At 35.1% G+C, this 21,165-nt stretch overlaps 1 protein-coding gene across 1 annotated transcript in view; it reads left to right on the top strand.

Moving 5' to 3' along the window:
* Positions 1 to 21,165, top strand: part of LOC150093365 (succinate--CoA ligase [ADP-forming] subunit beta, mitochondrial-like) — a 257,429-nt gene that overhangs the window by 179,110 nt on the left and 57,154 nt on the right. The window contains exon 8 of the mRNA XM_090414021.1: positions 4,913 to 5,055. Coding sequence (XP_090270147.1) covers positions 4,913 to 5,055 — 143 coding nt within the window. The remainder of the gene's footprint in view (positions 1 to 4,912; positions 5,056 to 21,165) is intronic.

The following is a 21,165-nucleotide window of genomic DNA, read 5'->3' as shown; positions in this document are numbered from 1 at the left end:
GAAAACATGTCAGGTTTCAGGATCAAAATCAAATTAAAAAAGGAACTCGTAGATAAAAATATTTATTTTTGTAAGTCAAAATTATGTATTTAAATCATTTTCTTAAAGTATGAATAAAATGTAATTGAACTTATATTTTCTAAATTTGTTATATTTTTAAAATTTAAAAATAAAAATGGTTATAAATTTAAAATTTAAATGGTAGTGTAACTGTTTACATAAGTCGTAAAGGCCCGGCAACAAAAGGGCCTTTGTTAGAGCCTTTCTTTTTTTAGTTTAAGTTTTGGTTCACAGAATAATATTGAATACTGCCTGTGTCTAATATACATCTAATTGACTGGCCCTTTACTGCGTTTGAGTTTGAGACCCCTGCTTTAGGTTCTGCTGGATCATAGTAGAATCTGAAAAATTTTAGTAACTAAATCCAGAGGTGTAGCTAGGGAGGGGCGGAGGGGGCAGCACTTTGAACCTTTTTGAACTTTTGCAGTTAATTCTAAAATACAGTCTCGAGAACTCATTTCCAATTATTGTAATACTACTGTGAATTTTCTTCACGATTGCTGTAAGTGTTGCTAGTTGTGGGAGGAGTTTTTCTAAATAAAATAGATTAAGAATTACCTACATTATTGTGAAATAGATTTCACCAATGTCATCGACGATTTTGCTAACAGAAAAGCAAGAAAAATAACATTTTAGAATGTTGAAAATAAAGTTTTGCTTGGAAAATAAACATAGTGTTAAAATTTATTTCCCTATACGTTGTTTTGACTTATTGTAGTATTCTTGTGTGTCTTGAGAGGGGCAGCAAACTCAGGGACCGCCCTGGGCAGTCCCACTGAGTTTGCAGTCCCACTGGCTAAATCCCATCATAAAAGTTTGTCAAAGTTTATCAATCAGTCATGAAAGATAGACTGTGCCCATATACTAAACAGTGCTTAATATAGGATTGGATACTCTAAGAAAAATGTATTTTTTTTAACGAGTTGAATTTTTTTTATCTAACTTTCACCACAAAATATTGTAACTTACAGTACATTAATACTATAAATGGACTAACATGTTTTTTTTTTTTTAATATATAATCATGCTCTGCATAAAACTTTTCAAATCACTTCAGATTTCCAATAAGCAGGGCAGTAGTATCACACTGTTGATGAAATTCAAATATACTACTTGTGGTTGGGAGAGTTATGCTATTTGCTTCGCCATTCAAATGGACTGGGGAAAATTTTAATCGAAAATTTTCCATTTTTTTTATATGCTTTACTTCTGTAAGCTTTAATTTTTTAAATAAACAAATATGGAAATCATCCAAGAGACTCATAAAATTGTCATTCCCGAACCTATATTACTTCAACTAATGTCACTAACCTATTTCCTAACATACTATAATTGTTAGGAAATACTGTGCATTGTTATCAGTTGAACTTCTCAGTTTACTGGTTAGTTCATTTGACAGATAATACTTGAACATTATTTTATAGTGGTATCATTATTAGTGATTGCACTCAGATCTGTTTTTGGATTATGTAAGTTCACTATATTTCTTCTCATGTGTAAGATGTAAGTTTGTGTCATTTCAAATTGTTTTAACTAAACAAAAATTGAGATGCCTCAAAAAATTTTAGTCAAGAACCAAGATATCAACTTCACCTAGAACAAAATTATTGTATACAGACAGAAAATGCATGAGTAAATGTATAAATAAAACAAAAATTACCATGTTATTGTAAAATTCTCGTAGAAAGGCTTAGACATTGGTTAAACATGCTTATTAAATAACTTGAGGAATTCACAACATACAAGGGATATAAATTAAATTAAACTTTAATCTATATTTCCAATATTTCGAAATATTGGAAATATAGATTAAAGTTTAATTTAATTTATATCCCTTGTATGTTGTGAATTCCTCATTGAATTGAATTGAATTGAAGATGGCAAGGTGAATTCCACCTTGCCATCTTCACAGGAACTTAAAATAAAGACACGTGCTCGCAGGCACTACACACAGTAAATGAGGATGAAGCAGGAAGCTATTGTTTCTCCTAAAAGTCCTGATGGTGCCCGCTAGCTGGCTATGTAGGTATTCTTGGCCGTTGGGCTGAAGGTCTTCTGATGCAAGTCTCCCAAATTTGGGGCAGGCTCATGCAACCAAAATTGTTGAGGTTTGGCATGTTTCTTAAGGTTGAGGCTGATTTCATGAATAGCCTTTCGAATTTGAATTTACTACAGTGTATTACCGTGGCTGTCTTCCACCGTATTCTGTGGTGTGTATCCAGAGTATGGTCTGCAAGACCAGAGTGGCCGTACTGGTGAAACTGGATGTAGTCCTTGTGTTCTGAAATTCTGATATTCGCTGTCCTGCCTGTTTGGCCAGGTAGGTCTAGGGGAAGTGGTTGGTCTTTAGTCGAGTGGATAAGGGACGGCAGTTTTCTATATGGTCTGTAACACGAGGTCAAGTCAAGTTTTTTTAAGATTTTGGTGGTAATTTTTTCCGAGGTGCCTCGGATGTAGGGAATGGTGATGGAGTAATCCTTGTAGTGAAGGGAGGTGTGGATTGTAGTTTACTGGTTTCAATATTTTTTTTTTGGGGGGGGGGGGGGGTAGCCATTGGCTGAGAAAGTGTTGATGATGTGGTTTAGTTCTGTAGTTAGGGCATTGTCATTTGAACAGATAAGTTTAGCCCTGTTGTTAGTGTCTTAATAACTCCATATTGTTGTGAGGTGGGGGATTTTGTTGGTAAATGTATCTGCCTATATGGGTGGGTTTTCTATAAACTGAAAAAACCAAGGTTCAATCAGGCTGATGGGTAACTAGTGTGTCTAAGAAAGGGAGGCTGTTTTCCCCTTTTTCCAGGGTGAACTTGATTCTGGAGTGTTGGTTGTTTAAGTGTGTTAGGAAGGAAAAGAGTGTATCAGAGACATGTGGACAAACACGAACACATCACCAACGTAACGAAGCCATATGGTTGGTTTTTGTGGGGTAGAGTTTAAGACTTTCTCTTCAAAAGTCTCCATAAAGAAGTTGGCCAAGGGTGGAGAGAGTGGTGAACCCATGGCTGTCCCCTCTATTTGTTTGTAGAATTTTCCTTGCCAAACGAAATAGCCTGAGTTCATTGTGAACTGAAAGAGGGCTGAGATATCGAGAAGAAATTTAGCTTGGATTAGCTCTGAGGTTTCTTTGAGTGGGTCATTTGTGAATAAGGAGGAGACGTCAAAACTGACCATTATGTCAGTATGTTGGAGTGTTAAGTTTTCTATGCTGGCTTTGAAGTGGGCTGAGTTTTTTATGTGTGATGGTGTGTTTGCCAGTGTAGTGTGAGAACTTTGGCCAAATGTTTAGCTAATTTGTATGTGGGGGAAATCAATGCCATCCACTATGGAACGTAATGGCACATTTTCTTTATGTATTTTAACACTCTGAAATATTCTTATTAAAGGAATATATACAGTTAACTTGCAAAGGGTTATTTACAAAAATATCTAGTACAAAATATACAGAGACGAACAAGTTATTTTTACAACATTCTCATGGGACTTGACCTCTGTAAAAAATCGATGCAATGTGCTTTAGAATATTTAAACTACAATTGAGTTTTAGAGCCTGTGTAGCTCAGTGGGTGTGGCGTTTGCACACCACGGCACTTGACCGCATCAAGGAAGACTTTGTTTTGAATCTAGTTGTCGACTAGAGGAAATTTTTCTAAGCCTTTTTTCGACTTGTTCTTGAGTTAGTTGATCATGGCATGGGCAAGTAGGTTTTTCGTCCCATAAACTCAAGAAAATCAGATGTAGAATGCACATTATTTCAGACATTAAATATATTGTGTTAGGGACCATGAGATGGTGGCACTTGTTGAGCCGTCTCTCTTCACTGCATGCCGCTTAATTAGTCATAGCCTTGGTCCAGCTATCTCTGATTGGCTGCCATTGGAAATTGAACTGCCCACTCAGTTTCCAAAATTTAGATAGGGTTAAATGGCCTCGCCTACTCCCAATATACAGGAATAAAAAGGTGTTAGCTGTTTTTTTTTTTTTTTTTTTTTTTTTTTTTTTTTTTTTTTTTTTGTTTGGACAATTGAGTTTTTACACACCATCAGGACTTTTAGGAGAAACAATAGCTTTCTGCTTCTTCCTCATTTACTGTGTATAGTGCCTGCGTGCACGTGCCTTTATTTTAAGTTCTTGCAAAGATGACAACGTGACGTTGCCGAAATATTGGAAATATAGATTAAAGTCTAATCTAATTTATATCCCTTGTATGTTGTGAATTCCTTAAGTTATTTAATAAGCATGTTTAACCAATATCTAAGACTTTCTACGAGAATTACTATCATCCATGGAGATTCCATCGCACGCTAGGCCCTCCATTACGGTAAAATGAAGCTGAAGCTATCAAGACAGCTGAATCGTCTGACCTTCCTAAAATGCTGCCGGGATAATCAGGTAATCCTAAATTGTGTTAAATTCAATAAAGAATTTTAAAAAATACGAGGTCGACATATCAAGAAATTTTTGAAATTAAAAAAATACTCGACCTCCAAACCAAATCTTCCTGCCGACACTGTAGTCAACCTGTCTTCAGTTAATTTGAAGACTAAAGCACTCAATGTGTTTTATGTGGCCTCTCTCATGTGGCCACAACTTCGCCAATGCTCCCAGAAAAATACTGGCAGAGGATATAATGATCCAAATTGAACTCGGGATCTGCCACCTTCCAAACCACTTCACCAACAATATTAGTGATTGTGTGCCAGACAATTGTGTGCCACCTGTCTATTTTGATTACGATTATAACAGCTAGAGAATTTATTAGTAACTGTTTAGTAGATTAACTTATTAGTTAATATTTATTACTTTGCTATAGGCTTTTTTGTTTTACTTCCCCCCCCCCCCCCATCTTTCTGTAGTGAATGGTGCTGGTCTTGCAATGGCAACCATGGATATTATTAAGCTACATGGTGGATCTCCTGCTAACTTTCTCGATGTGGGTGGAGGAGCTACAGTGAAACAAGTAACCGAAGCATTTAAACTCATTACCTCAGATTCCAGCGTAAGTAGCATACTTATTTGACTACTGAATAGGTAAACTGTTGGCAACTTAATTATAATTTTTGTACCTGTAACTTAATGTCAATTAAGACATTAATAGGAATGTTTCTTTATTGAACTTACAATGTATTAATGGCATATAATGAAATATAATGTCCAGAGTATGTTGTGGGTGCCAGGAATGTGAATGAGTTCAAAGCAAAGTATGATAGATACCGTGCAAATGTTGCATAGTTCTTGACTTGAGGTTTAGGGTCTCCCTTGATTAGTCCAAGGACTCCTTGGAGTTTCCCATAATAATAATGGATTCACTTACATAAGTTGTTTTAATGTATGACATATATATTTTTTTCGGTTATAATTTCCTTTGGGTCATTCCTCTCTATATCCGAAACGTACCATATAAGACAATTTATTACCTTTCATTAATTACAACGTAACACATAAAAATTGGCGCTCATAATGTAATTTTTTAAAAAATCCATTTCAAAAATCGGACCAACGGATGGTGCGTTAACATGGCAGCAACCAGATGTGACGCCAAGTTGACGTTGCCGTGAAGTGAAGCTCTGCTGGCGTCTCAGCAATGACAACTGCTCGGCAATAGCTTTTAGTGGTTCCTGTCTCTCGTACGGGAACTTGCAGCGACGATAACTGCCCGGTAAACTAACCTAACTAACCTAACCTTGTTGAGTTTTATAAACGTTTATAGCAATTAAGACTTAGCTATATATCAGCTGCATTTCTTCTTATTCCAGATGCTTCTCGTCCTCTAAAGACCGTGCATCACAATGACGTCTATTGCATATCACTTCCGTTTCTTCTCCCTTCCAGTCACGTGACTTCCAGTTGCAAAGTGATATGAGGTGCTTCTTCATGAGTGTCGTGGAATGACTTGAAGGAAATAAGGCCCTTTTTTTCTCCTGTGTCTGTCATTTTCAGAGAAAATAGTCAGTTAATGACAACTTCTCAAACTCTTAAATTCAATGGAATCATTTCTGCTAAGGTTTGAAAGTAGAGAAGGGACTCGCATCTTTTATGCTTTGTTCGAAATAAGATTTATATCCTTTTTCCATAAGACTGTGGATTGCCAATAGCGTGTGATCTAAGATCTGGCTTACTAGTTTATGAAAACAGTGTAGTCTTCTGCTCTTCTCTGCAAATTTCTTGAATCACTTATTCAGTTCAGTTATACCAGTGATTCTCAACCTATGGGGCACACCACCTTTGGGGGACATGAAATACAAGGGGGGGAAAGAAAGTGAAAAACTGAAAAACTACTTTATTAAAACGAAAGGATTTAATGAACCTATTGACACAAAAACAATATAGAAACAAAAACATGAAATACACTCTGAAAGCAAAATAATAAAATGTACAAAATCCACTGTATTGAATAAACTAGTTTACACTTACAAGAACATATCAATATTGCAAAATATACTGAGCAACTAATTAAAACTGAACAATAAGAATGAATCTAAAAATTAATGGCTTCCTTTGGCCTGTGTTGTGGAACAAAGCTTTTCATATATTGGTGTTACATAGGAAATTGACACTCTCAGTTCTCTTTCTATATTTAACTGAGATCTATATTTTGTTTTTAAGGCAGCCACTGCAAAAAACCTGATTTCACAAAGATAAGATGTTGGAAATGGCAGAAATGCACAAAAAGCTCTTGACTTTAGTACAGAAAATTATCATCAACACCAGCACAAAATTCAAACAGCGATTTAGATGCAAATTGTCTTTCGATTTCGCAGCTTGACATGAAGTCTATAAATTGTTCCCTTTCTTCAATTGAGAAACCTTCAGGGGTAATTTGAAATGGGTTTCTAACCCACTCGTACATTGCCATTATGTTGTCGTCATTTATAAAATAGTTTCTAAAATTCTTCATCAACATTGTTAAATGATTTTCAGTAGTTGCAAATAAAATTTTGATGTGTTGCTCTTCTGCTAGGTTTTGATAAATTCATCCATATTTGAAAATATTTCTAATTTTTGTTGCTTTACCATTTTGTTCCATACCTCTAGTTTTTTTTGCAAAAAGCATTAAGTTTGTCACTCATCCCTAAGATATGTGTATTTTTTCCTTGGAGTGGCAGGTTTAATATATTTAGTTTCTCGAATATGTTCACCAAGTAGCTCAATTTCACAAATAAGTGGGCTCTAAACTTCTCTGCTCTTCGTGATTTTCTTCTTCCAAGAAGATTGCTATTTCGTTTCTTAATTCGTAAACATATCGTAAACATTTTCCCTGTGATAACCATCTTGTCTCCAGCCATGTCTTTAAGTTCAGCTCTTGATTTTAAGGGTCACGTTTTTATATAATTCATCACAGTTATAACTGTTGTTAACACAATGTTTAGACCTGGACTCATTTCCTTTGCAGCAAGAGTTTCTCTCTGAATCATGCAATGTGTCCAAATACATTGTGGGGATTTTTCCCTCACAATGACTTGTAAACTTTTAAACCTTCCAGACACAACTCAAGCATCATCAGTGCAAATTCCAACACAATTTTTCCACTGTATGTTTGCCTTGCATGTAAAATCGTCCAATATTTTGAACAATTCAGGTACTGTGGCTTTTTTTTTCTATTGGTTTACAAAACAGTAACTCTTCAACTGCTGATAATCCATCGCAAAATTGAACATAAGTAATTAAATGACAATCCTTGTTGATATCTGTTACCTTGTTAAGCTGAATTGAGAATAATTGGTCACAAAGCTTTGACAAAAGTTGTTGCTGTCTATCTTCACATATGTCACCATTTCACTAAGCAATAGTATCATTTGATAGAGGTATGCACTGGTTGTTTAGTAAAACTTTCTCCAAGCATAGTTTCCACAATATCAGTCAGTTGGCAGAATTAGGTCTTCTCCGTTAGTATGGGGCTTTTTATATCTAGCTATTTTATATGCAACTTTGTAAGAAGCTAGTAAATCTTTTTCGTTTACAGACAAAGCATTTTTAATGCTAGATTTTTGCATTTCAAAACATTTCAGTTTGGCAGCAAAGACCTCGAGAGGTCTTTGCTGACAAACTGAAAACACTTCAGAAGGAGTATGTTAGCATACTCCTTATGACGTGTTTCCAAGCGTCTCTTAAGTTTATTCGGTTTCATGCTATGAGCCACTAAAATTTTCAAACAAATAACACAGAGTGGTCTTTTTTCATAATTTACTTGATATCCCTTGCTCATGCTGACATGCTAACTTTTATTTTGGTATAACTCAGTTTCAACTTTCTTTCATGTGTTTCCCATTTTTTAATATATTATTTTTTGTGGTGCCCACCCATCTTCCAACCCCCTTTGCAATTCTTGTATTGAGACACTGACAAAACCCATAAAAGTTAGCAAAACCAAAAAAAAAAAAAAAAAAGACTAGGAATTAATTAAAATTTTTAAATATTCATACAAATATAAATACATCATCAAATCTTTTGAAAATTGTATAGATCTGGCATCACTTCACAGACCATTGAATCATATTGACCTTTCGGAAACATTCGCGATTTCATCACAGGAAGTCTCAATGTTCTGGAAATGTTTCTGCTAGTATAAATAAGGCTTGACCAAAATCTAAGGTAAAACCGAAATCTAAATATTCTGCTGTGTACTTACTTTCTTGAATAAAGTTTGTATATCATATATTATAGACTATTTCATTCCAGTGATATTCTGTGAACCTGAATTTGTTGACATTGACTCCACAGTCATCAGATGGCCGCTTACATCCAGTTAAAAATTTATCCATTTTTCTACACTAGAAAAGATTGTTTTTATGCCATGTATCACAGTCATTGTGAATAGGAGTAAAATAACGCTGACCATCTACTTCTCCCTGTTGGTCACTGTTGCAGTGTTACTGCTGTCTGGCCGTTTCAATCTTTATTTATACTCACATAAACATTTCCAGAGCATTTGAGACTTCCCATGATGAAATCGTGAATATTTCTGAAAGGCCGATATGATTCAATGGTCTTAAATTTCAATTAAATTAAATTCATTCAATTAAATGAAGATTTAATGATGTATTTAAATTTGTATGAATATTTAAAAATTTAAAGTAATTCGTAGGTTTTTTTTTTTTTGCTAACTTTTATGGGTTTTGTCAGTGTCTCAACACAAGAATTGCAAGGGTGAAGGGGCCACAAAACTAATATTAAAATATGAGGCACACACGAAAAAAAAAGGTTGAAAAACTCTGAGTTATACAAAAATAAAAGTAAGCATGAGTAAGGAATAAGTTAAACATTTGGATGAGATAGAGGACATTATTTGTTTTTAATATTATTATTATTACATGATACCTCCAGGGAGTCCATGGACTCGTTGAGGGAGGGCACTTGCTCTACAGCTCTCTGTCTCCACCACCATCCTCAACTCCATCCACCAACTACAACGAACCTCATCTAAACCAAAGCCATCTACCGCCGACCACTACCACCACTAGTATTTTCACAGACAATCACAAACATCCATGTCCATGGCATGGATTCGAATCTGCAGCCTATTGGCTGGAGAGCAAATACACTAACCACTCAGCTAGCCTGGTTGGCAGAGTGGTTATATATACAAGGAGTGATGATAATTTTAATATTGCTCAGAATGTTCATACTATATAGATTGGCATTTTAAAATGAGAGATACATCTGGAGATACCATGATCATAAGTAATTATAATGTTATATATTTTATAACACATTATTTGAAAGTGGCATTAAACCTAATATCAAACTTGGCTCTTTACTCTATGCAGATGATGTTATACTCCTAAACAAATTCGGTTAGTATCCAAGATTCAAGGAGTAGATAAGGTGTTCAACACTAAATATGAGGCTAATCTTCTTGAGTGGCAGGCAATATCAAGTAGCGTGATCTGGGCAAATAACAGAATGGAGAATTGGACAGCGAGACTTATTTGTGCCTGTGGTCCCACAGAAGGTTGTACTAAGGTATAAGTGGAGGAATTTTTTGATTCTCTAGCGAAAGCAACAGACACAATGAAAAAGGAAAAGTTTGTCTTTGTTGGAGATCTAAATAGCAGAGTAGGAAATGATACAAAAATATTTTGGAAAATGAAGAAAAGAGTAAAGCTAATAATAATGGCAAATACCTGTTGGATTTCTGCTCAGGACATGGATTGGTTATTAAAGAGTGTACAGAGGATTTGAAATTGGAAGTGATCACCATTTAGTCTTGAGCAGGATAAAATTGAATTTCATATTGAAAAGAAGAATATGTAAGAAAGTTTTAAAGTGAATAAAAGTTGAGCAACTCTCAGATGTGAACTGTATACTAAAATATACAAACATTATTCATGAAAGAGTTTGAGAACAGCAAACAAACCTTGGAGATTACAATGGCAAGCCCTGAAGAAATCATTGATTGATGCAGCCAGAGAGGCATGCCGTGAGGTTGTTAGCTGAAAAGAAGAATGCATATCAAAAGTTCCTGGCAAATAAGTCGGTTTGTGCTCTTAGAGAATACAGAGACAAATGTATTTTGGTAAGAACTTTGAAAATAAATATCAGGAAGGTTACAAGATGTTCTGGAGGTTGTTGAAAAAGCTCAGAAATGTGGAGGAAAGAGTGCTGTAAAAGAATTAAAGATGATAAAGGTAACACGAAAACAGGAGAAAAAGATATCCTTGATGTATGGAGTAATTACTTTGAAAAATTGTTAAATGAAACAATCACTGACAGCATAGTGATAAAACACACTCAACAGCCATGCAATCAGGAATACATATCCATACTTGAAATTGAATTTCATATGGAAAAGAACATTTAAGAAAATTTTAAAGTGAATAAAAGTTGAGCAGTTCTCAGATGTGGACTGTAGACTGAAATACACAAACTTGATTCAAGAGAAAATGAGAGTTTGAGAACAGGAACCAAACTTTGGCAATTCAGTGGAAAGCCCTGAAGAAAACTGATTGATTCAGCCAGAGATGCATGTGGTGAGGTTGTCTGCAAGGATGGAAAAATCAGAACTCCATGGTGGATGCAGTGAAGGTAAAGAAGAAAGCATATCGAAAGTTCCTGGGGGATAAGTCAGCTTGTGCTCTTAGAGAATACAGAGACAAATGTAAGAAATCTAAATACTGTGTAAAACTAGCTAAAGAAAAATCATGGGAAAACTTTGGTAAGAACATAGAAAATAAATATCAGGAAGGTGGCAAAATATTCTGGAGTCATCTGTTGGAAAAGCTCAGAAATGGAGGAAAAAGTGCTGTGAAAGGAATTAGAGATGATAAAGATGATACGAAAACTGGAGAAAAAGATATCCTTGATGTATGGGATAATTAATTCAAAATATCGCTAAATGAAGCATGCATTGACGTGAAGTAGAAAAAGCCATCAAAAGCCTGAAATGTGGCAAAGCAGTGGGAGGGGATGATATTTGACCAGAAATGCTCACGTGTGGAAGTATAAAAGTCTTGCAGTAGCTTCACTGGATAGTTCAGAAGGCTGGACAGAGAGACAAATTCCAGATGATTGGAGTAGCAAACTACTAAGATGATCCACATGAAGGATGTCCAAAAAGTAACAACACCAGAAATCATTGATCAAGTGCATGATATGGTATTGAATGACCGGTGAGTCAAAGTGCATGAAATTGCTGAAACTATAGGCATTTCAAAAGAACGTGTAGGATATATTTTGCATGAAGAATTGCAAATGAAAAAGCTTTGCGCAAGATGGGTGCCGCGCTTGCTCACAGCAGATCAAAAATGCACTTGCATGAAAATCTCTGAACAGTGCTTAGAGCGTTTTAACAAGAATGAAACTGTTTTTGTGCATCAATTTATTACTGTGGGTGAGACTTGGATTCATAGTCAAAGCAGCGGACAGAAGCCGGTTGTTCAGCCCCAAAGAAGACAAAGTCTGTTCCATCAGCAGGAAAGATCATGGCATCGGTGTTTAGGATGCTAAAGGCATTTTGTTTATTAATTATCTTGAAAAAGGTAAAACAATAACCAGGGAATATTATTCTGATCTTTTAACCAGACTAGAAGAAAAAAATCATCTTTCATCAGGACAATGCATCTGCCCACAAAGGTGTTTTGACAATGAGAAAATTAAGGGATCTGCACTATGAATTGTTGGAACATCCACCCTATTTCCCAGATTTGGCTCCCTCTGACTTCTGTTTTTAAAACTAAAACTCTTCCTCGCTGGTCAGTGTTTTTCTTTGAATCAAGAGGTGATTGCAGATGAAGATGGGTATTTTGCAGATCTTACTGAGAACCACTACAGGGATGGGATAATGGCGCTGGAGCATCGCTGGAATAAATGTATTAGTCTTAAGGGAGACTATGTTGAAAAATGAAAATAATTTTGAAATTATAAATTTATTTTTTCATTGTTCGGCCGAGAAGTTTTCAGACCACCGTTGTATACATGTGTGTGTGTGTGTGTGTCTGTGTCTGATATTCCCACATGATTAGGTGTACGTTATTTCTAATTTCCTGTGAACAGTTTTTCTTCAAATTAGTCTGTTATTTGTATTATTGCTGTTATATAGCTGAAATGTTTTATTTATTCGGTAGGTTCTCCATTGAGAATGCATTTGATGTTTTCCCATGTTCTTGGCTATTTTTATAATTTTTGCCTTTTTATTGCTAATTTGCATCCCAGATTAATTATAGCAGTTATTAAATTTAATAAAAAAATCCTGAATATCTGTTTTTGATTTATTCAGGAGTATGCGTGATCTGCATAAAGTAAATAGCTAAGTTTAATATCACCAATTTTGATATTGGATTTAATGCCATTTTTCTTCATTATGTGAACCATATACATGAATAAGAATGGTGTTGATGTATGTATATTCCTATTTTACATTAGATCTCTAGTACTTCCATCAATTCTAATTGCTAACTTACAAATATTGAATATGTATTGTTTGGTATAATGTCCCATTTACCTCATATAATTGTAGCATTTTGAATAGCTTCTCTCTCTCGGATGTTAATCATGTGCCTTTTCCAGATATAACACTTAAATGCTGATCCTTGCTGTATTCTGCAATTTCTTAATTTATCGTATAATGAAAATCTGATCCTCACAATCCCCTCCCCCTCAAACCCAAGTTTCTTTTCCACAGTGTTTCTTTCTTAGCCTCTTTTCAAGTTTGTATAAATCTCTCAGGACATTCAGTAGGAAAATTCATTTAAAATCTTCATTGCTTCATTTTCCTTTTTATAGGTAGATGCTATGAGCATTATTCCAGAATTTAACTTTCTTACTGAGCCTTCTGAATTATGCAGTATAGTCACCATAAAACCTTTATATTTGAACATTTCAAGTTTATGATGGTTTTTTCTACCTCAGATATTGATATTTATTCTTGATTACATTCCACTTGAATATTTTCTACATTGTTCTGTCACTGGTTATCTCGTTTAAGTCTTTCACAATAATTCATAGCAATGTTAAATAATCTTTCACAATGTGATATGTTAACCTGATATGATAAGCCTGATATTTTATGAGATCTCCACTCTCTGATGATCTCAAGTGGCTTAAAAAAATTCCATTCTTGTTTTCTAGACTATGTAAAAAAAAAAAATAAGTAAAATTTTAAAGCATGAAAAAATCCTTAGCCCAACCTTGGTAATAATGTATTATATTTGCAGGTGGGTGTCATAAAAAGAATTACTTCAGACATTCAGACTATTGTTATTTTCAATTATTATGTCTCTGTTGTCATCTCTGGTTCCTTTTACTGAGCTCTTTCCTGTATTTTGAACTTTTATCATACCCTCTAGAACAGCGGTTGCTAATCTTTTGGACCTTTTGGACCACTAAACTCATAATTTTGAATCCCGTGGACCACTAACATGAATTTTTTTAAAAAGATACAAACATGTATAAAATAATGATCATAAAAGTTGCATTTTATTAATATGAAATGCACTTGTTTAATTATAACAAAATTATTAGTGTGATATATGTTGCTGCTCGTTTGAAATAAGTTTATGGAGTCTTGGCTCCAATGACGTCACTGCAACATGGAGAGCCATTTCTATTTCAAGCCGACGGCGGTACTTGTTTTAATTGCCGTAACAGATGAGAATGTCTTTTCACACAAATAGGTTGTTGCAAATGGAATCAAAATTTTGATGGCTTTTTCGCTCAGCACTGGATATTCACTTTTTACGGAGAGCCAAAAATGACGTCACGATGAGGACGAGTGGAATTTAGCTTTGAGACTGTCGTCAGATGATAGATCAATTAGGCCTTCTTTTTCTTTCATGCTCAAATTGCTGTCTTCAGTTTTTGCCAAAAATGGATCCATTATCCACATATTGCCATGTCTGGGGTCCTCTTCCTTTGGGTAATAATGGCCAAAAGATTGTGTGTGCGACCGTAAGTGTGCTATCAAACAATGGTTATTACCTGTTGGTTGACATCCTCTTCTTTCATATACTCATCAAGATTTGGGAACATTTGCAGATCTTCTTCAGCCAACAGCGTTTGCCACAGCAATATTATCCATTTTACCTCGCAGTGTGAACACGTCCGTAAGCTGTCCTTGCAAGGACGTGTTTAGCTCATTTAACAGTGTAAAAATATCTGCCAGGTATGCAAGCTTGGCTAGCCAATCATCGTTGGACAAGAGATCTATGAATTTCGATTTATTTTGTTGCTGGAAAAATAACTTGACTTCTTGGTGCAAATCGAACAATCGGGTTAGTATTTTGCCTCTCAACAGCCACCTCAGCATGAAGAAGGAGATGAGTATATTGAGAGCCCATTTTATCACAAAGTGCCTCAAATATTCGAGAATTGAGCGCTTTGTGCCGAATTTCATTCGAGAGTATTTCATGCAGTTCTGGAGATATTCTTTTCACTGCAAGTTGCTCACAATGTAAAATGCAATGAGTAAACAAGATGTCTGGGTGTCCAACATCTTTCACTTTTATAACAACTCCTGAAAGATGCCCGGTCGTGCTTGTGGCACCATCTGTGCATATCCCAACACATTTCTTCCATTCAATGCCATGTCTCAGTAAATAACCATTAAGTGCATCGAAATCTCGGAGCCAGTTGTTCTACCCGGAAAGTTGAGCGAACAGAGGAGTTCTTCCTTTAGCTCTCCTTGACACTCAAACCTTACAAAACAAAAGAGAACTGCCTTTTTAGTTATATCTGTTGATTCGTCGAGTTGAATTGAATAAAACGTTGAATTTTTCACCATTTCTATCACTTGATTTTCACTATCTTCGGCCATGTCTTCGATTCTGCGCTTCACAGTGTTAGTGGACATAGGTATTACTTTCAGTCTCTGGACAGCCTGTTTCCCCAAAACCTCTTCACAGGCTTATAACAAGCAAGGCTTAATTAATTTTTCTCCAATCGTATACAGCTTTTTACTTTTCGCAATTTGAAGTGCTATCAAATAAGATGCGTTTACTAGGGACTTTTTGGTAATGAACTTATTTGCTTTTGCATACTTTCACACATCCTTTGAAAATATTCAACTAGCTTCTTAGCTAATTCTGAGTGTTTTGACTGCAAGTGTCTTGACCATTTGTCATAAAGTGAAAATCTAGTCTTTACTATTCTTAGTGTATTTTTTGGGTATATACAACTGTATATGGCTAAGCACACAGCTTGCATCAGTTTGTCTAGTGTTTTCTGAAAGACACTTATGTAAATCTTTCTTGGAACTCTTGCTAATTCCTTAACAAATTCCTCTATTTCCTGCATTGTCTTCTTTCTCTCAGTAATACAGGAAACCTCGCTTAACATGATTAATTAATCCATCAATTAATGTGCACTAAGCAAAATTATGTTAAGTGAATACAATAAGCAATAGGAATAATTATAATTCAGCCATCAGTTAGCATAAGTTTGAAAAAGAAAAAAATATATAAGCTTTATCAGAGAATAAATCGTCAAAGTTAATAAAAATCAATTGCTCAAATTTTTATATAATGTCTGAACATTTGATTGAGCCACTTTTTTTACAAAAAAAGGTTGTAACAAATTTGGCATGAAAATCAGCAACAAAAAGACCAAACCTATGAAAATACTAGGAACATAAACTTTAGCTGCATTCTCAGTGGAGAACCTATACAACAAGTAAGAGATTTCAGCTGTTTAGGTGCAGTTTTTAGTGAAGATGATAGGTTAAATCAGGAAATAGACAACATAATACACAAAGCTGGTATGGTGAGTAGCCAGCTGATTAAATTTATATGGAATAAGAGAGAAATTAGCCAAAACACCAAATTTACAGTATGGGTGTTCAAACCAGTTTTAAGTTATGGATCTGAGAGTTGGGTTAGAAATACAGCATTTGATCACTAGAGATTACAGATATGAGAGTCCCGAGAAAGATTAGAGGAGTGAACAGGTGGCATCAATGGCAGAATAATGTTAAAAATGAAGATATTAGAAGGGAATGTGACATTGTTAGCATTCAAGAATGTGTGAGCAGTCAATCAAAAGTGTATACCTAGGGTATGGAGGGTTAATTAATTGGGTTGGAGTTGTTGGATGAGTAATATCATTAAGCGCAAGTTGCAGAATAAGAAAATGCTGTGGAGGATATATAAAGAAAAAGGTAATCAGCAAAGTTATGAAACAGTACTTAGAAGCATGAAATGTTAGATATGGCAATATTGGAGTACTCACAAGTGATGAGCTAATTTAGAGGATAATTGTTGTGGAGATGAAGAATAATGTAAAGTTAATCATGTAGTGCTGTTATAGTAACCTGAACATCCCTGGAGGGTACATATCACGAAATTAATAATGATGATAATAATAGTTTCCCTAGCTGTTCTATTCCATTTTCTTCTAGGACCTTAATGATTTCTTTATGAATGTCATCTTGATCTGATGCCTCTCCTGTCTTTGGTCTACAGCTCTTAATATTTCTTCTTTTAGTATTGGTGGACCATCTTCAGCATTGTTAAAATCTGATATTATTTCTCTCTTCTCATCTCTGAAAATATCTGTAACATATAACCCACCTTTTCTAAACTTCTTCTTTTCAAATAACATTGTCATTATTGTTCTTGATCGAAAAGTTCTGTGGATCATTGATTTTCTTGTTCATCATTTTTTTTTTTTTGGTTTACTTCTCAAGTTCTTGTTTTATTTCTAGGTCTTCTGTTTCCTTGCACTTATTTTAAACCATGTTTCTTTTGCTGTTCTATACTTTCCTTATTATATTGTTTAGAGATTTATATTCCTGTTTATTTTTTGCTCGTCTTGTTTTGTTGAACAGATTTTATATACTTTCATTTGTCCATGGTTTCTTCTATTTTTAAGTCCTCTTGGGTACTGTCATGGGCTGTATATTTAATAGTCTCTTTAAAACTTTGCATTTCATGTTGCAAATGAAACTTTCTAATGTGTTCAAAGCATTCTTTAATTTTTATACTTATTTTTAATTGAGTCATTCTTTAGGTTACTGACCAGATTAGGTTCTTTTTTTTTTTCCTTCTCATAGTATTTTGGTACTCTGACCAAATGGTGGGAGAGTATTGGACTTTGTCATAGAATCAGAAGAGCCATCCATAAGCAAAGTGACAACATTGCCTCCAATTGGTGAAAGTGACCATGCGGTCTTGACTTGAGAGATTGTAAAACATAAGGAATATTCTATCAAGAAGGGGTATTTGTGGTACTACAAGGCAAGTGATTATGACATGCTTAGGAGGAAGCTTAAATCTGTACAATGGCATAAAGCTCTGCAGGGAAAGGGTGTTAGCAGTGCATGAGATACAGTTAAAGGTCATCTTGAGGAAGCAGTATTAAAGTGTATACCTAGGATAAGGAGGGTTAATTAATTGGGTAGGAGTTGATGGATGAGTAATATCATTAAGCACAAGTTGCAGAAGAAAATGCTGTGGAGGGTATATAAAGAGAAAGGTAACCAGCAGAGTCCTGAACAGTGCAAGGCTCAAGCAAGAAAGGTGACCAGCATGGCAAGAAAGGCAAAATCAGATTATGAGAAGAATCTAGCCAAGCATGCAAAAGGAAATCCCAAAGAGATCTTTCATTATATGGCAAGTAAGAGGAAGAATGACTATGGAAGATTAACCTTAATGAGTAATAATGGTCATGAGATGAGAGAAACAGATAAAATAGTTGAGTTACTGAGTGACCACTTTGAAAGGATATATCATCCTATTGAGGTTACTGCTTTAACCTATGTAACAGACACTAATGTGGGAATAGAGGTTGATGAATTGAAAGTTCTTAGGATATTGTATAATCTCAATGTAAATACAACTGTGGGATTAGATGGGATATCAGCTAGGGTTTTGCAATAATGTGCAAAGGAACTGGCAGTGCCTTTGAGTGGGCTCTTTAATTTAAATCTCAGCTCAGGTTGAGTTCCAAGGGAGTGAAAGAGGGCAAAATAATTCCTTTGCATAAGAGAAGTTCTAAGACTGCAGTAACAAATTATAGACCAATCAGTATCTCAGGTATGGCGATAAAAGTACTAGAAAAATTGGTAAAAAAAAAGAGAATTCAAGAATGGATAGATAAAAATATGATACTATATGAAGATCAACATGGCATTGTGAAGGGTTGGTCATGCCTTAGTAATTTACTAACTTTTTATAATAGGGTAACATCTGAGTTGGATAAAGGAAATGGCTACACAATGATTTTGCAAAGGCATTTGACAGAATACATGGAACACTGTTACACAAAGTAGAACAAATGGGGAATAGGTATGACTCTGGTTAAGTAGATAAGAGGGTTGCTGCTGGACAGATATCAAAAAGAGATATATGGAGGGGCAGAATCAAGCCGAAAACAAGTGACTAGTGGTATGCCACAAGGTTCAGTGCTGGAACCATTGCTATTTAATTTGTACATAAATGATATAGGAAATAATTTGACAGGAAATATTCAGTTATTTACTGATGATGCAAAATTAGGTAGAGTAATAGTTAATCAAGGTGATGTGGAAAGCCTTGCAGGATGATTTAAATAGGCTGTCAGTATGGGCAAAAGTTAATGGATGTCAGTGTAATGTGGAAAAATGTAAAGTTATGCATTTTGGGATAAACAGATTACAAGCCGCTTAATACATTGATGGCACTGTACTCCAGGAAATAGATGAAGTTAGAGATTTAAGTGTGGTAGACAGAGAATTAAAGTTTAGAGGACATATTGCTAAGGTAGCACGTAAGATTACTTGGCTATTGAAGAACACATTAACAAGTAGAGATAAGGAAGTTGTTATTCCTCTTTATAAGACATTCATATGCCCACATCTGGATTACTGTGCTCAAGTCTTGTCCCCTGGGTTTCTTGGGGATGAGAAAGTAGTGGAGAGGATTCAGAGACAAGTGACCAAGATGGTGAGTGGCCTGTAGAATGTTCCCTATGAGGATAGATTGAAGATTTGTGGATTGCAGAAGTTGGTTGATAAGAGAAAAAGAGAGGATGTGATAGAAACATTTGTGTTGCTTAAAGGATTTTATAGGATGGATGCAATGGAAATGTTTCAGCATTCGGCTAGAGGGACCAGAATAAGGGGTCATCCCTGGAAGTTGAATAAAGGTGTGGCTAGTAGAGGTGAGAGGACCAGATTTTTTGCTTGGAGAGCTGTGAATGAGTTGCCAGAGTCAGTTGTGAGTGCTTTGTCTTTTAATGGATTCAAGGAGAGGTATGATTATGTGGATAGATTGTCTCCTGTGATGAGTCTTCTCATGGAGCTGCCTGTATAATAATAATATAACTGCATCAATTTACCCACAAAAACCAATCTGACTGTCCTTTGAAAACTATGTTTAATTCATAGGCTGTCCCCATAGGACAGTTGTTATTTTTTTGTTATAATTTTTAGTTGTTTCCATTATATGCTTGACTGCGTGGATTGTATTGTTAACAAATGCTTTGGTTCTGAGGATTTTACTGATTGGAATCTAGCATAATATCAGTAGATTTAATCAATTCGTGGCATTGTATATTTGGTCCTGATATGGAATTAATGCTATTAAAAAATTAAACAAAACTCTAGGTTCATTGCTAGTTACCTGCCTCAGACCAAAATTAATATTATATACAGAAAGAGTCATACCTTGTCTCAGGAGCTAAGGAAAAATTATGTGTAATAGAAATTTTGTGTAAAGAAAACATTTCCTAAGAAGCTCACCTGAAAATATTGCTACAGCTGAGCAATGTAAAGACGAAGTTCTGGTTTTTTACTAGACAAAGTGGAATGGTAGAGAATAACATTTGTCTTTTTTTTTTTTCTGAATAAAAGGGAGGTGGGGGGGGTATGAGGTAAAGTATTATCTTCCTGATCATCTTACAGTTTGCATTCATCCAAATTCTGCATTTCACTTTTGATTTGACAAAGCTGGTTTTATTTGCATTCAACTGATTTAAACCTTACTGTTTTTGTTTTTTTTAAAACTCAACTGGTCACTTACCTAAACATCTTGTGAATTAAGGATATTTTATAATTGTACCATTTTACATAAAGTGTTGGAAATGTTCAGAAATAACTTCTGATTAAGTCACTAAAAAATATGGATTCTGCCACTTTCATTCCACAGAAAATCTCATAGCTAACTTTACCTGCCTTTGAATACAAGCCTTGGGAAAGTTTGGAGAAATTCACTTGGTGGTTGCTCCTGATATTTCCAAGGCATTTAATTGAGGCCTTTCCTATCAAGCTACTATCATATGTTGCTCCTCCTATAATTTTGTGATTGGACTGTAAATTCTTCTCTGGTCATTCATTGTGTTTCAGATTTTTCTATCAGCTAGGGTACTCATTCTTCTGTACATCAATGATGTGCTCTCACTTAACCTTAAATCCTATGCATAGTTTTTCTGATAACAGTATAATCCATTCCTCTTCTTCATTCATAAAACTCTATAGCACCAAAGCATTCAAGCTCCTCACCATTAGCAGGAGGTGAAGATAATTTAGTGAATTTCCAAGTTATCAAACACAATTATATCTTATTTTCTTGGAAAAAAGATCTTGCTTCACTCTCCTTTATTTCTTGATAATTTTCTAATTGCCAGTTTTGTCTTCTCTTCTCGGATTGACATGTACATCTATCCTATCCTAGTGCAAATCCATCACATCCGGTGATGTGTC

Source organism: Typopeltis vanoorti, chromosome 24 (genome assembly GCF_054136105.1).
Source record: "Typopeltis vanoorti isolate ZY-2024b chromosome 24, IOZ_Tvanoo_1.0, whole genome shotgun sequence".
Lineage (NCBI taxonomy): Eukaryota > Metazoa > Arthropoda > Arachnida > Uropygi > Thelyphonidae > Typopeltis > Typopeltis vanoorti.
Note: the sequence above shows the minus strand (reverse complement) of the source record. Positions and strands in the feature narration are given on the sequence as shown.